The following is a 12,813-nucleotide window of genomic DNA, read 5'->3' as shown; positions in this document are numbered from 1 at the left end:
CTGCCAAGCCGCCTTCGGCAGTCCGGCCTCGGCATGTGATTGGTATTCGAGACCGCATCAGATGATGTCTACTTTGGGTAGCCTGCCGGCCGATCATTTGCTTGCTTCATCTTGACTCGGCTTATTCATCGCTCGGGATCGGCGCCCGTTCGCATCCTCGTCATGGGTATCTCAACGTTTTCATTGCAGAGCAACAGAACTATCTATACTAGAACTCCGTAGTTCGAACACACTTTTCAGACGGATGCAGTCATTACAGTCGAATTCGTCTTTTCCTTGAATTGTCCGAGCGTCATCGGTCCCCTCCTCAATCCTCATCCATCGACTCCCAGCCATCCGCACCTTGCGCGGCTCCAACCTCCGGAGCGCCATCCTCCTCATCAGACTCATCTTGGTCGGGCTGAATACCCACCAGGCGCTCCTGCACCTCGCCCTCCAGGGACGGCACCCGCGACACGAACGCCCGGCGCACGGCCCCGTTGGTAGAGGTATCCAGATCTGGACCACGCCCTTGCTGCCGGCCACGGCCAGGCGGAAGCTCACATCGGCATCCGGGGCAAAGGTGGTCGAGAAGATCTTGCCGACCTCCATCTTGCGGGAGACAACCATGCTAGGCTTGTTGTTCTCGACGTTCCACAGCTTCACGGACTTGTCCGTCGATCCGGTCACCAGGAAGCCAGGGACGACCGAGTTGATATCGAACGACGACACCGACGAGTCGTGAGCCTGCAGAGACCACACGGGCTTGGACTGCTTGGGCGATGCAGGGACATTACGGATATCGTAGCGGTAGACCATACCGGCGTCGGTGGTCACGTAGAAGAAGTTAGGGTCGTGCACGTCCCAGCGCACGTTCTCGACATCCGCATCCACACCCCAGCGGGCCTTGGAGTCGGGGGCTCTCATGTCAGCCGCCACCACAGTCCGGTCGTAACTACCGCTCAGCAGGACGGTCGATTCCGTGGGGTGCCACTCCAGCGCACACACCTTGTCGGTATGGTGAGAGTAAGACTTGGCGCACTTGGTAGTCTGGAGATCCCAGAGCTTCACCGTGCGATCGGCAGAACCGGAGGCCAGCAGGTTGCGGTGCTGCCGGTTAGCGGCCAGTGCGAGGATCGAATCAATGTGGTATTCATCGTTGGCCTTGACCTTCTTCTTCTTGGACTTCTTCGGGCCGTTCTCCGCATCAGCGCCACCCTGACCCAGAATAGCATTGGGGTACATGCAGTCAACGACGTCGAGGTCCCAGATCTCAATATCGGGCTCCATAGTTCCGACAGCGACAAAGTTGCCAGTAGTGCGACCCTCGGCGGCCTTGCCAACGGGGATATCCAACCACTCCAGCGCCAAGGGAATTCCCGGCAGCATGATATCGTGGTGCACATAGAGATTGTCGGCCGCATCCTCGTAGACATAAACCTCCAGATGAGCAACCTCATCCTCCACCTTACCCGCCAGCAGCAAGTTATCCGTGGGCATGATCTGCAACTCCTCTCTCTCCTCATCCTCCTCCTCCGGCGGCATAACCAGGTACGGGTCCTCCTCGTTAGGCTGATGATAAGCAAGCGACTTGACATTGCCGAACATGGTGATCTTTTCGCCGTCCTCATCGACCTCGTCGCTGTCATAGTGATCCAGATCGTATTCCTTCAGGTCGTCATCACTTCATAGATCGTCAGCAAAAGCTCCAACCCAATCCAATCCAATCCAACAACTTACTCCGTAGCCCCATCCTTCTTCTTCTCATCCTTCTCATCATCCTCCATAGCATCATCCCCACCCTCCTTCTTATCATCACCATCCTCCTCCATAGCCTCATCCTGAGCGGCCTTCAAATCCCCCTGCGCATCCTCAAGCTGCATCCTCGCCATCTTCGATATGCGATCCATCTCCTCCTCATTGATCTCATATTTAGTCGGAAACTGGGCAGCGACTCCGCGCCGCACCCAAGCGGAAGTGGTAATCATAGACATCGTGACTCAAGCCGTTAAGGGAAAAAAGAAAGAAAAAGAAATCGTAAATTCAGAAGCGGTACTTCAAGAGAAGAAAAAAAATCCCCTCCTCCGCAGTTTAGTCAGACGGCAGCAAACTCGAAATGACAATCCCTCACTGTCCAAAAATCAGAAGAATGAACGATCAACAGCCCGTCACACCTAGGCCTGTCGAACACAAAAAAATAATAGATTGAAGAACAAATCCGGTGCTGTCTTTTTTTTTTTTTTTTTTTTTGCCCTTGTGGTTGATTTTCTTTCCCCGCCCGGCAGAATCACACCCGTCCGATAAGTCCTCACCGCCTGCTGACTGCTCCCCCGGCATTTGCTCGGAATGATTTTCTTCCATCATCTCTCTTACTAGTAGTGACCAATAAGTGATGTGATCAGATGATCTGAATAGCATTGAAAAGACATTAATTGACCCTCTCTACTATACTCAAAGCTACATATCGATTGTTATATTTTTGTCAAGATGCATTCCCATCTCCACACCCCTTACAACGCAAGTACGTTCCCATAAACAACCACTCACAGACCTCTTAAGAGCTAACAACGCAACCCCTCTAGACTGCGAAGAAATCATGACCGCCCTGGACGAATGCCACGCGCGGGGTTTCCTCCACAAAGCCCTCGGAAACTGCAATGATATCAAGCGCGATGTGAACAAGTGTCTGGCGGCCGAGCGGTATCAGCGCGCAAAGCGGAATCGCGATCAGGCGAGGGAGAACCGGAAGAAGATTGAGAAGATTTGGGCGGATGAGAGGGCATTGGAGCAGGGGGTTCCGGCTGCGACTGCTTCTGCTGCGGCGGAGAAATAAAATGTGTTTTATCGTGGGTGCTGGGGAGGTGTGGGGGAGGGGAAGAAGGGTGATGGATGTACACTGTAGGATTATGTATGATTGATTGATCGGGTGCATGTGGGATTGGCGTTTGGCGGGGAATCTCTATTCTTTACTTTGTCTTTGATAGGGTATATATTACTTTCTTGTCTCACTCTGTTCTTTCAGTTGCGGTGAGACTGTACAATGTGACGCTCGATGTGTTCTGATATACATGCTACTGTCCTTGGATGTGGTGCTGAATGTTGGAATATCGTTCTATCGATATCAGAGTAACTACCTATACACAGTTCATATATGGACACTTTTATATCGATCCGCCGAACGCCGTACCATGACATGTCGAGCCAACAAATCAAACAGAATAAAACCCTAGCGAAGCAAGCAGTCAATCAATCAATCAATCATCCATGACATCGGCCGGCGCCTCAGCACCCTCCCCATCTCCATCCGGCTTCGCGCGGCGATTATGATGACGACGTCTGCGCTTCGCTTTCGGTGCCGCCTCTCCATCTCCGTCTCCCTCCGCCTCCTTCTCAGTCGGCTTCTCCTCATTCTCCTCCCTCTTCGGCTTCCCCGCCTTCACCCCAGGCTCCTGCACCCTCTTCTTCGGCTTCTTCATACTCAACGGATTCGGTGCCTTCGCCTTCTTCAGGTCCTTTTTCTTCTTTTTCTCCCCCTCCGCAGCGCCGCCCGCAGCAGCAGCAGCACGCTCCGTCTTCGTCGCCTTGTCAGTCAGCCCAACCCGGAACTTGCCCTGCTCCACGCCCTCGCGAATTGCATCCGACGGGTCACTCATAGGCTCCAACACCATGACCGACCGCTTCACATAGATGATCGGCACACCGGGAATGGACCGCGCCTGGCGGCGCAAATCCCTCGCCTTCCGCAGCGCAGCCTCAGCCTTATCCTCCACATCGCGCTTGCGCTTCCGCCCCGCGGCCGAAGACTCCGCAGCCTTATCCTTCTTCTCGGCGGGGTGGGGATCCGCCGTTGCGAGGATATAGTGCTCCTTGTTCTTTTTCGTGTCGGTAGAGGGAGAAAGTAAGGAGAGCAGACAGGCGACTTCGTCAATGGGCGAAGAGTCGGCGTTGTGCGAGCAGTGGCGGAGCGGGAGGATGGTGGGCGGGGGAAGGTGGTCGGGGCGGTAGGGGTTGTTGGTTCGTGGATTGATGGGTTGGGAGGCCATGATGGCGGCGAGGGAGCATTTGGTGAGGACTGTTGTTTGGTTCATTTTATTAGTTGGGTAATTCGTTATGGGTTGAGCGATTGGGATCCCGGGGGTGGGTAAGACATACGCGGCTTGGGTTTTCCTTGAAGGGTGCGCTCCAAGGCAGGAATCAGTTCCATTTTGAAGTTGTGGACGGCGCGGAGGAAGTTGGAGTCCACTGGTTCATGAGCATGGTTAGTATTTACCGCCGACGAGGTAGTATGGAAGTGAGTATGGTTGCATACCTAGGACCTGATATGGCTCGCGGAATCCGAACGTAAGCTCATACTGGTGCATGAGCTTGCGGTACTTCTTGGATCGCTTGGCCCTCATTTTGAATGTCCGGTCGGTTAAGGGGGGTGATGAGAAATATCTCGGGGGAACTGAGGTTATGAGATGTTTCGCTGATGGGGGGGAGGTGTCTTGGACTTTTTTTCTGCGGCCCTCGTTTTTTGCCGGGCGGACGAAGAGCTCGGGATGTGGTCTGTGCGAGGGGCACTGAGACTCGCATTATGAAGTCAAAAACGGAGTCGAGATTTAACAAGAAGCCCTTATGGCTCAGTGGTAGAGCGCATCACTAGTAATGATGAGGTCCACGGTTCGATCCCGTGTGAGGGCAAATCATTTTTGTCTTTTTGATTTTTTGCCCTTTCCATGTTCATATATCTAAGATATGAAGGTTGTATAGAAGGTGTGTATGAGAGTTGTGGGAGTTGTGTGTGCATTCCACTGTATTTGATTTTGCCCCCTAATTGATGCTGAGTGTGGACGGCTAGGCAATGGGATGGAATGAAATGTCTCCGATAAGCAGTGGTCTATCTCGCTATGCTAGTAAAATTATATATAGATCGAATTACAGGAATAGTGCCATGAACGCTGTCGCTCTCCCCGCCGAACCGGCCCTAAAGTCGGATCAAGGGTTCCAGCATGCAATATATGCGTCACCCATGTGATGCATATGTTGGGGCTATGCAATGCCACCAACTACTTGTCTGATGGCCGACCTGAGACTGATTCAGGAGCCCGGTATTTCAGACAAGCTGCTTTCCCGTTTTTCCTGTGATGCAGGAAGCGTGCCGAAGGTCCACATCGACTGGCCAGTTATGCAATTTAGCTCCGTGAGGAGCATGGGCCCTGAAACCCTGGTCCTGGCTTTTATGATAAAGATCGTAATCGGTGAATGGTGCCTGGATAACGCCGGGTCTAATGGTCCTTCTTCTTGCAACAGCCGACCACGACGCTGATGTCGTCCATTTTCCCTGCCCCAAGGTTAGCCAATTGCATTCAACAGCCATGCAGATAACTTACCACCCTGCATAGCCAGGCCCTCATCAACCGCCTTCTCCATGTACGGACTCTCCGCAAAGGGATCCTGAGCAATGGCCAAAGCAGATTTGAGTAGCTCCCTGGCCACGAATACCATTTGCTCGTCAGCCAACACAGCTGGTGGCGCCCAGTCCATGTCCTTATCGTCATGCCGTCCTTGGTCCCACTTCTCCAGGCTCTCCAAGATGACAGTCAGAATCTCATGCTCCCAGAGGTTATCCAGGATGCCGTCCGACACGGCCACCACGAGGTCATCCTCTTGCACGTCAATGAGGGAGAGCACTGCATCCTTCCGGGGTGTATCGACGCTGTTTGTGCCCAGTTGCATAGGGCAGTCGAACCAATGCCATTGTTCCTGGGTCCGGAAGAGGATCTTCTTCTCTCTGGGGCGGATGACAAAGACCTTGCAGTCTCCCAGATTGGTTATATATAGCAACGGTCGTACATGTCCCGTATCGTCGTGCTTCCAATGTAACAAAGCTGTGACGGACGTGGTGGTCCCGAACCATTCACCCGGGGAGGTCGTGGCTCGGATTGTTTCTTCGTAGGCTCGTTGCAGATAGCCGATGGGATCTAACTCGGAGTGTCCATTGGGATCTCGCTCAATTTCCAGCGCCCAGAAATGGAGAAGAAGTCTAGACCACAGGCTGGAACGAGACGAAGAAGGCAAACAGTCAGCAGGGGAGGAAGAGAAAGGGCGGGAGGGCGGAATCAGGCAAACACATACGCGGCATGGCCTCGCGGCCGGGTTGCCCACGCCCCAACGCCATCATTGACGGCGAGGTAATTCTCCGCCACTAGAACGGCATCGTCGCCGTTGTTCAGGCCGCGGACCAGATCCCCCCGGACGGATAATCTCTTATCCTGACTGAGGTAGTGGGTGGTCAGCGGATCGGAAAAGGAGGAGGATGGCGGAGACAGGAACGGTGGGGGGAAGGGGCGCGAGGGCCGTTTGGCGCAGAGGGCATAGCCCGTCTGAAAGCAGAAGGGCGATCGGGAGATGGGGAACTGTGGGTTAGGATGCGGGATCGGGGTGGTGATGCCGTAGGAAGGCCAGACGGCGCGATATCGTCGCACCCAGGTCCTGGGGGCCCCGGAATGAGCGCTCCACAGTGGGCTGCGTCTAATTACCGGCGGGCTGAGCCTGACAGGCTGGCAACAGGGCGAGGAAGCGAGGGCAGAGAGTATTAAACCAGTCGGGCTAGCAACGATCTTGGGCACCATGCCCGCTAAAAGTTTCCCAGAGATGCTGTGCCGGTCCCAGGCCAGGAGAGTCGGTCACTCAGACTGGATTTTGGCAACGCCAGAAAATCTTGCCCGGCTGCGAACCACGGCCTGCTCCTCTTCCTCCGCCGCGCGGTTGGTTGGCCCATCCCGAGTCACCTGCGCCCCACCTGACTTGGTCTGGCTCAACGGCCTCATCTCTGTTGATGTCTCAACTTTGCTACTATCAACCTACCTAGATATATCAGGGACTAGATGGGTGTGCTACTTACTAGATATTCCCAGGGCAATGATCCACCTCCCTCAATATGGATTTTCAAGGATGCTAGCGCTGAGAAACACTAGGTCAACGATATCGACCCACTGTGCAAGACATAAATATTTCATCATTATTTCATAAATTCATAAAGTCATGTACCATCACCATAACCGTGCAAGCCCCCCATCGATAGACTCAATATTCCCCCTCGAATCCCGGAGTCCCAACATAGTTAATGCACGTAACGTAAAATCTCACTTCGTCAGAGGTAAGAAAAGAAACCCAACGAAACCCGAGCGAAAAAAAAAGCAATTCCCAAAGCCTCCTTAACTCCCATGCCGTAACACCAGTCTTGCAAGCATTGCTGTCTATCTAGGCCTCAGCGACCGGTTTCTTCTGGATCTCGTCAGCAAAGAGCATGAAAGCTCGGTCCAAGGCCGCTGCGATCTCGAACGTATCAACATCGTCCCGGAAGGAAGCAATCTCTAGAAACACAGCCTTTGATAGGACGGTGCATCGATCACGGAGACCCAGAGGGCCCTGGCCAGAGCGACTCTGCGCAAGCATCATGGTCATTCTCCACTCTGCACAGGGGCAAGGTCTCTCCGGCTCCCGAGTGCAAATCATGCTACAACTGCAGGCAGATTGGCAAATGCACTTTCTTTCTTTGACGTAATTCATCATCCGGGACATGGTATTCTCATTTCGAAGATCTCCCAGAGTCTTGCCTTCGAGCATGGCGAGTGCAGCCTGGCGGTGGTCCTGAATGAATTCTCTCTCCAAGCGTTCCGGGTCGATGGTGTGCCGCTCAACGAAGGGGAGGATCTGGTCGGGAATCAAGAGGCGGTGCGTCTCCCTCGGAGTGAAAGCCATGTATCTCTCGGCCTGAATGGCAAGAAGCTCCGCGGGCGGCAACTGATACACCAGGCCACTTCCACTCCATTTTTTGCGGAACGGAGACTCGCGGTTGTCAACAATAGGAAGGACAAAGCGACGGAACCCGATGAGATCATCAAGATCAAATCCGACGTCAAGGAGATTCTGCAAAGAGCGACGGATGAACCCACTCTGGTAGTCTTCGACAACCTTTCGATTAAAGGCAGTGCAGACAGTCGGACTGTCGAGAAACCCCTTGCAAGCCAGGAAGATGTTGAACAAGTGACGTGGCTCCGGGAGTATAAAATTGTTATGCGAAGAGACACGCGCAACCCCGAAATTGAAGCAGGAGCACAAATCAACATTGGCAAGTTCCATAATCAGCCTCGCATAGAGGGCATGGTACAGGTTCTCGATGCTATTGACCAGATCGGTGATCCTGTCGGAGGTGACAGCCTCCTCTGCATTTCTGATGCAGGTCATCAAGCCATCAGGAATGTCATCCAACTAAGATCAGATATGCCAAACAGTTAGCGCTTGTCTCACTGTGTCCGAAGCCATGAAGTATCTTTACTTACATCAAGTCCATAATGGAGGAAAGCCATGAAAACCACTTTGGCAACAGCGTACACTCTGGTATACACGAACAGGACGCTGTTACGCCAGGCCGAGGTATCATCATCATCACAGACGTGGTCCAAATACTTGACAGTACCGTAGGTGGTATTCCATTCAGGGGAACCAATGGTGTAGGGAAGACTGGGCCGTCCGATAGGAACCATCGACTGTCATTTTCATCAGTTACCAGTTTCGTGAGAGGTAAGCAACGTGACAAGAGGCAGACTCAACATACAGCAGACGCATAAGACGCCTCGGTGCTATCTGAAGAACGAATTCCCATGTTTTCGATCACCTTTCTGTAGACCATATCACTTTTCTCAAGAACTTCCTGCGAGTATTTGTAAAATCCGTCGGTGTGCTCACTGAGAGAAGAAGTGTCTGCAGAGCCAGAAGATCGGTGTTGGGAGTCATAATCTTGATCATAGGACCCACGCCTGGAAAAGAGCTTGCGGCGAGCAATAGCCCACAACTGAGAAGCAGATCTGTGGCTTGGAGTCATTCTGTTTACTTTGCAATGTGATCCTTTGGATGTCTCCGCTCGGCGGGTCTCAAGCTCAGTATGAGTGGAGAGGGCGCCGACGAATGAAAAGGTGAAGGGACGAACAAAAAGTGTTTGTCATGGGAAGAGCCAATAGACTTATACTGACACCTGTAGTTAACTGTTTAGGGAGACAGTGAATGGTCATATTAAGAGTGAATGGCATAAAGGTGGGCGGTATGTTGCTTGGTTGCATCCAAGGTTCAGGGGAAGAAAACGAGAAGGTGCTTGCCAGTCTACAATTTGTTAGTAGACTTGTACCTGCTGCACAGTCAGTCTTGTTACTCACATAATATCCAGATATCACTGCTGGGACGGAAACTTGACATTTTCTTCTGTAATCGATGTCAATGTCATCTATTACTCTCTTGGCCCTCTTGTTTGGGGCTCCCTCAGTCACCCAGTCAGTGAAATCCTGGGGTAGTGTGGAATATGCCAGGCTCTTATGTACATAACCAACGGGTCTTGTAGATCTGGTGTGACATGATACACAAAAATGATTCAACACTTCATGTCTACTAACACCACACTATTGGCTCCAATTACATGTAGAAATCACCCTGAAGTGACCAATATTTCCGGCACAGACATGATGATGAAAATGACGATAATGCATAGCATAGATAGTCTATTAGAAACATAGTGAGGCAACAAGAAAAAAAGGCACAGATATACCACCCCAATGCACCACACAAATGCAGCACACAACAAAAAACAAACAAACAAACAAACAAAGAAAAAACAATCAATGACTGCAAGCTACAGAAGTTCCGGGTCAACTTCAATGGGAGCCTTATCCCCATGGCAAGAGTATGGGGGGATGACCTCTGGTATTTTCCAAAGCATTCTATTTGCTCGGTCAACGTATTCAGGGGGAAGATTCGAACTCTCGCAGAAAGAGAGAGACTGTCAATATTTACCTGTTAGTTGGTTGCCGTAGGTGCCACAAAAGCATGAGACTCAACCAACTTACCTGCAAGCTTGTGAGACCTCTAACCCATTCAAGACCAAAGTCGCAATGTCGGCCAGGTAGCTTTTCATAATCTTCAACAGGATGGGCTAGTACTTCATGGCAGTTTTCCAACCAGAGCACTTTCAGCTTTCGACCAGGAGCTAGAGCATTCCCCTCTGTTGCTGGCTCATCAGGGTCCTGCGCAATGCCGCCTAACCAGTTCAGAAACTCGGGGTGAGCACCGCGACACGTCCTCAGCTTGAGGACAGTTAACTTCGGGTTCTTCTTCACCAGCATCGTCAACTGCCACGGAGTGATTCCTGTCCGCTCCAGAATCAGAGTTTGCAGGCCGCAAAGACCGAGCTGTTGATATCGTCCTATACCAATCAAGAAATTCCACGCCGTGCTCCCTGGTGCAGGGTTCTGCCAAGTACTTGGTCTGATCGGGCCTTCTCGAATATGTGGATGCTCGAAGCGCAACGCTAGATGATGCAGGATGTTTTGGCAACCAGCAGCTAGCGCCATGGCGCCCTCGCTGTCAAGATCATATGCCATAAACTCCAGCTTCCTCAGCCCCCGGCCATACCGAGTCACCACTTGAGCAAAGATCTTGTTTTGTTCCCGGATCATCTGCTCCATCGTCCGGGATTTCTCCAGTAGTACAGGGCCCTGTCTTTTTGAGTCTCTGATTTTCAGTAGAGGCTTGCCGGCTGCATCGCTAACCAGGCGATTTATTGCAGGTTGAACAATTGATATGGTATAGTCATTCTCTCGTTTGTCGAGTCTGGCGATCTGAGCCATTTGATCGGGCGTGGTCCAGCCAGCCTGGAGCAAAGATATCACGGAATGAATGCGCTTCTCAAAGACCCCTAGCCGTAAGCAGCTGAGACAGAGGGTATGAGACTCATAGTTGGCACGAGACGTCTCGCCAAAGGCAAGCAATGACTCGAAAGGAAGGTAGGAGAGTATATGAAGGATAAGCTCCAAAGGTAGTAGGCTGATCTTGTCGGACATCGTGTAGATTTGGCTGGATGTTTCAAATCATTCCAGAGGGATTTCCAACCGCCAGTAAATAATCGCTCGTCTTTCGAGCGCTGCCTAGTCGCCACGCCGTTCCCACGCAAATAAATTATGGTTCGCGCAGAGACATGACCAGCCCAGAACAGAAGCGAGAGTTAACTACAACAAGCTGGTAGAGGTACAAGTCCGGGAAGAACTCGTCAAAATGAACTGAAGCAGGTACCGTTACTCTCTGGAATCAATCATCGGTGTCTGAACTGACGACTAGCTGAAGGAGATGTTGGGGGAGGCAGATGAGCAAAAAGACGACCAACAAGAAGCAGCAGCGCAATGATGGATGGCAGACCAGGACCGTGGCAGAGAGATGGGCGAGCCACGCATACTTTCCGCACGAGAACAAAGAAGCTACGATATATAGCATGCAGGGTAGGGAGGGCCAGAAGGGCTGAGCTGCGCCGCCTCGCAGGGGTAGGTAAGTAGTAGCTTGCAGGCGGGGTCCCCCGATTCTTTTAGCACTTAGTAGCTCTCACCGTTGCGACTGTTCCTGTAGCCTGGGGGGCTGTCGCATTCTCATTGGAACAAAGCGGCGCGAGAGGGTCCCATATTGAAGATTTCGGAAATAGCTCATCATCAAAGAAAGTAAAACGCCATGAGAAGGAGGGGCTGGCTTCGAAATGCGGTAAGGGAGATAAATTGTTAGAAAATGGGAAAATAAAAATAAAAACAACATAAGGGTTTACTCGGGCTTCGATCATTGCTGACGCTTTTAGTCGGGTGGAAAGAAATAAACAGACATCTGACCTGGCATGATCACGGCGAATGACCGCCATCTTTTCCAACACACCATCGGCCAAGGCAGTATGCTGTTGAGTGCACAAATCAAATCCCATGGTACCCATGCCTACTCGGTACTCCGTTTGCATCCCAATTGTTTGCTCCTGTCACGTACCGTGGTGGTATTTGTCGGGGCAGGTTGGACCAACTAATCAACTATGGCGTACTAAGACACACCCGCTGCACCGCTACGCAGAAACGGGTGTCTAGCACTCCGTCCTACAAATGTCCTCCCCACTGAGTACGTGCCTACTGCCTAGAATAGACTAGGAGGCCTGACATCTACAGATTTCGCATGAATCGGGGTCGGTTTTGCCCCTTCTTGGTCACTGCGCATTTTATGGAGACGCCAATGCAGCCTGAACCCCTGGTGTCGGATCACAAAAGAAATTATGCGGCAATCGCACCAAGGTTGCATCAAGCGGTTATCCGACCTGTACCCCGTATGATGCACACCGTACGGAGTACAGTAGGCTGGGATGGTCGCCGCAGATTCCCCCTCAGCCAGCCAGGGTGGATAGCAATGTCGAATCAGAGATGGTGGAGACTTCGGCGGCGCTCGTGGGATGGAGTCAGTGGACATCAGCTCAACTGTCAAAGCTGGGAACACAACCCCCCCGTTTGTCCGATCGAGGCTGGCTAAGCAGCGACACCCCCACGGAATCTCAACAAGCAATCAATACCAGGAGAATTCCCTTGCAGTCAATGTGTGACACCGAACCGGTCCCCTGGGATTCATTGCCCAATTGTACGCCGTCGTTCGGGTGATTCGAATCATCTGTGACGATCAGGTGCTTTGATAGGCCGGTTCGGATGGTTCACACGCTTAAATCTGGTCATCCGGTTCCTTTCTTGTCGGGCTGAGAATGTGGCTGCAGCTAGAAGACCGCCACGGGAACAGGTCGGACTGCTTCGGCCGACCTGAGGCTCGATTTCGAGCCAGTGCGTCCTCCTCCATTAGCGTAGTAGCGTCGTGGCTAGACCCACGCCAGTGTGCTAAACGTGCAGGTAGGGGGTTGGGGGGCAGTAGATAGGTAGGCTAACCAGGACATGGCTCGAGAGAAAGCCGTTGAAACAGGAAAACAGTTATTAAGGATGCTTTGAGAAAAAGCATCCATTC

General features: G+C 52.1%; 6 protein-coding genes and 1 non-coding gene across 7 annotated transcripts; 2 read left to right on the top strand and 5 right to left on the bottom strand.

The window, feature by feature from the left end:
• Window positions 1-307: 307 nt before the first annotated feature.
• Window positions 308-2,208, bottom strand: BO94DRAFT_578283 (rRNA-processing protein PWP1; the record flags this gene model as incomplete). The annotated part of the gene is made up of 3 exons (XM_025615208.1): window positions 1,720-2,208; window positions 544-1,663; window positions 308-514 (listed from the first exon to the last, which is right to left on the bottom strand). Exons 1-3 carry the CDS (start codon window positions 1,971-1,973, stop codon window positions 308-310), a joined length of 1,581 nt encoding a protein of 526 aa, XP_025463658.1. The 5' UTR covers window positions 1,974-2,208.
• A 133-nt stretch (window positions 2,209-2,341) lies between these two features.
• On the top strand, window positions 2,342-3,059 carry BO94DRAFT_524961 (COX assembly mitochondrial protein). Its single transcript, XM_025610292.1, has 2 exons — window positions 2,342-2,500; window positions 2,562-3,059. Exons 1-2 carry the CDS (start codon window positions 2,467-2,469, stop codon window positions 2,810-2,812), a joined length of 285 nt encoding a protein of 94 aa, XP_025463657.1. The 5' UTR covers window positions 2,342-2,466; the 3' UTR covers window positions 2,813-3,059.
• Window positions 3,060-3,061: 2 nt separating this feature from the next.
• Window positions 3,062-4,376, bottom strand: BO94DRAFT_627590 (rRNA-binding ribosome biosynthesis protein UTP23; the record flags this gene model as incomplete). Its single annotated transcript, XM_025617435.1, has 3 exons — window positions 3,062-4,051; window positions 4,132-4,221; window positions 4,289-4,376. The coding sequence occupies 3 exons, from the start codon at window positions 4,374-4,376 to the stop codon at window positions 3,234-3,236; spliced, it is 996 nt and encodes a 331-aa protein (XP_025463656.1). The 3' UTR covers window positions 3,062-3,233.
• Window positions 4,377-4,590: 214 nt separating this feature from the next.
• On the top strand, window positions 4,591-4,662 carry BO94DRAFT_t268. The gene has a single exon. It is a non-coding gene; the product is annotated as a tRNA-Thr (tRNA).
• Window positions 4,663-4,789: 127 nt separating this feature from the next.
• Window positions 4,790-6,671, bottom strand: BO94DRAFT_538947 (protein phosphatase 2C). Its single transcript, XM_025612594.1, has 3 exons — window positions 6,097-6,671; window positions 5,352-6,016; window positions 4,790-5,302 (listed from the first exon to the last, which is right to left on the bottom strand). The coding sequence occupies exons 1-3, from the start codon at window positions 6,591-6,593 to the stop codon at window positions 5,247-5,249; spliced, it is 1,218 nt and encodes a 405-aa protein (XP_025463655.1). The 5' UTR covers window positions 6,594-6,671; the 3' UTR covers window positions 4,790-5,246.
• A 553-nt stretch (window positions 6,672-7,224) lies between these two features.
• On the bottom strand, window positions 7,225-8,848 carry BO94DRAFT_524955 (uncharacterized protein; the record flags this gene model as incomplete). The annotated part of the gene is made up of 3 exons (XM_025610291.1): window positions 7,225-8,235; window positions 8,307-8,513; window positions 8,582-8,848. The coding sequence occupies 3 exons, from the start codon at window positions 8,846-8,848 to the stop codon at window positions 7,225-7,227; spliced, it is 1,485 nt and encodes a 494-aa protein (XP_025463654.1).
• Window positions 8,849-9,437: 589 nt separating this feature from the next.
• On the bottom strand, window positions 9,438-11,119 carry BO94DRAFT_238508 (F-box protein). The gene is made up of 2 exons (XM_025606350.1): window positions 9,861-11,119; window positions 9,438-9,793 (listed from the first exon to the last, which is right to left on the bottom strand). The coding sequence occupies exons 1-2, from the start codon at window positions 10,851-10,853 to the stop codon at window positions 9,647-9,649; spliced, it is 1,140 nt and encodes a 379-aa protein (XP_025463653.1). The 5' UTR covers window positions 10,854-11,119; the 3' UTR covers window positions 9,438-9,646.
• Window positions 11,120-12,813: the final 1,694 nt, after the last annotated feature.

Source organism: Aspergillus sclerotioniger, assembly GCF_003184525.1.
Source record: "Aspergillus sclerotioniger CBS 115572 chromosome Unknown BO94scaffold_31, whole genome shotgun sequence".
In the NCBI taxonomy this organism is placed as follows: Eukaryota; Fungi; Ascomycota; class Eurotiomycetes; order Eurotiales; family Aspergillaceae; genus Aspergillus; species Aspergillus sclerotioniger.
Note: the sequence above shows the minus strand (reverse complement) of the source record. Positions and strands in the feature narration are given on the sequence as shown.

Excerpts from the sequence above, each read along its gene's own strand:
- BO94DRAFT_524961 (XM_025610292.1), top strand. The coding sequence starts at position 2,467 with ATGCATTCCCATCTCCACACCCCTTACAACGCAA. Across the intron at positions 2,501-2,561 it reads CCACACCCCTTACAACGCAA|ACTGCGAAGAAATCATGACC; the intron begins GTACGTTCCCAT and ends CAACCCCTCTAG.
- BO94DRAFT_538947 (XM_025612594.1), bottom strand. The coding sequence starts at position 6,593 with ATGGTGCCCAAGATCGTTGCTAGCCCGACTGGTTTAATACTCTCTGCC. Across the intron at positions 6,017-6,096 it reads CGGCCGCGAGGCCATGCCGC|CCTGTGGTCTAGACTTCTTC; the intron begins GTATGTGTTTGC and ends GTCTCGTTCCAG. Across the intron at positions 5,303-5,351 it reads GGGCCTGGCTATGCAGGGTG|GGAAAATGGACGACATCAGC; the intron begins GTAAGTTATCTG and ends ACCTTGGGGCAG.
- BO94DRAFT_238508 (XM_025606350.1), bottom strand. The coding sequence starts at position 10,853 with ATGTCCGACAAGATCAGCCTACTACCTTTGGAGCTTATCCTTCATATA. Across the intron at positions 9,794-9,860 it reads GAGGTCTCACAAGCTTGCAG|TCTCTCTCTTTCTGCGAGAG; the intron begins GTAAGTTGGTTG and ends AAATATTGACAG.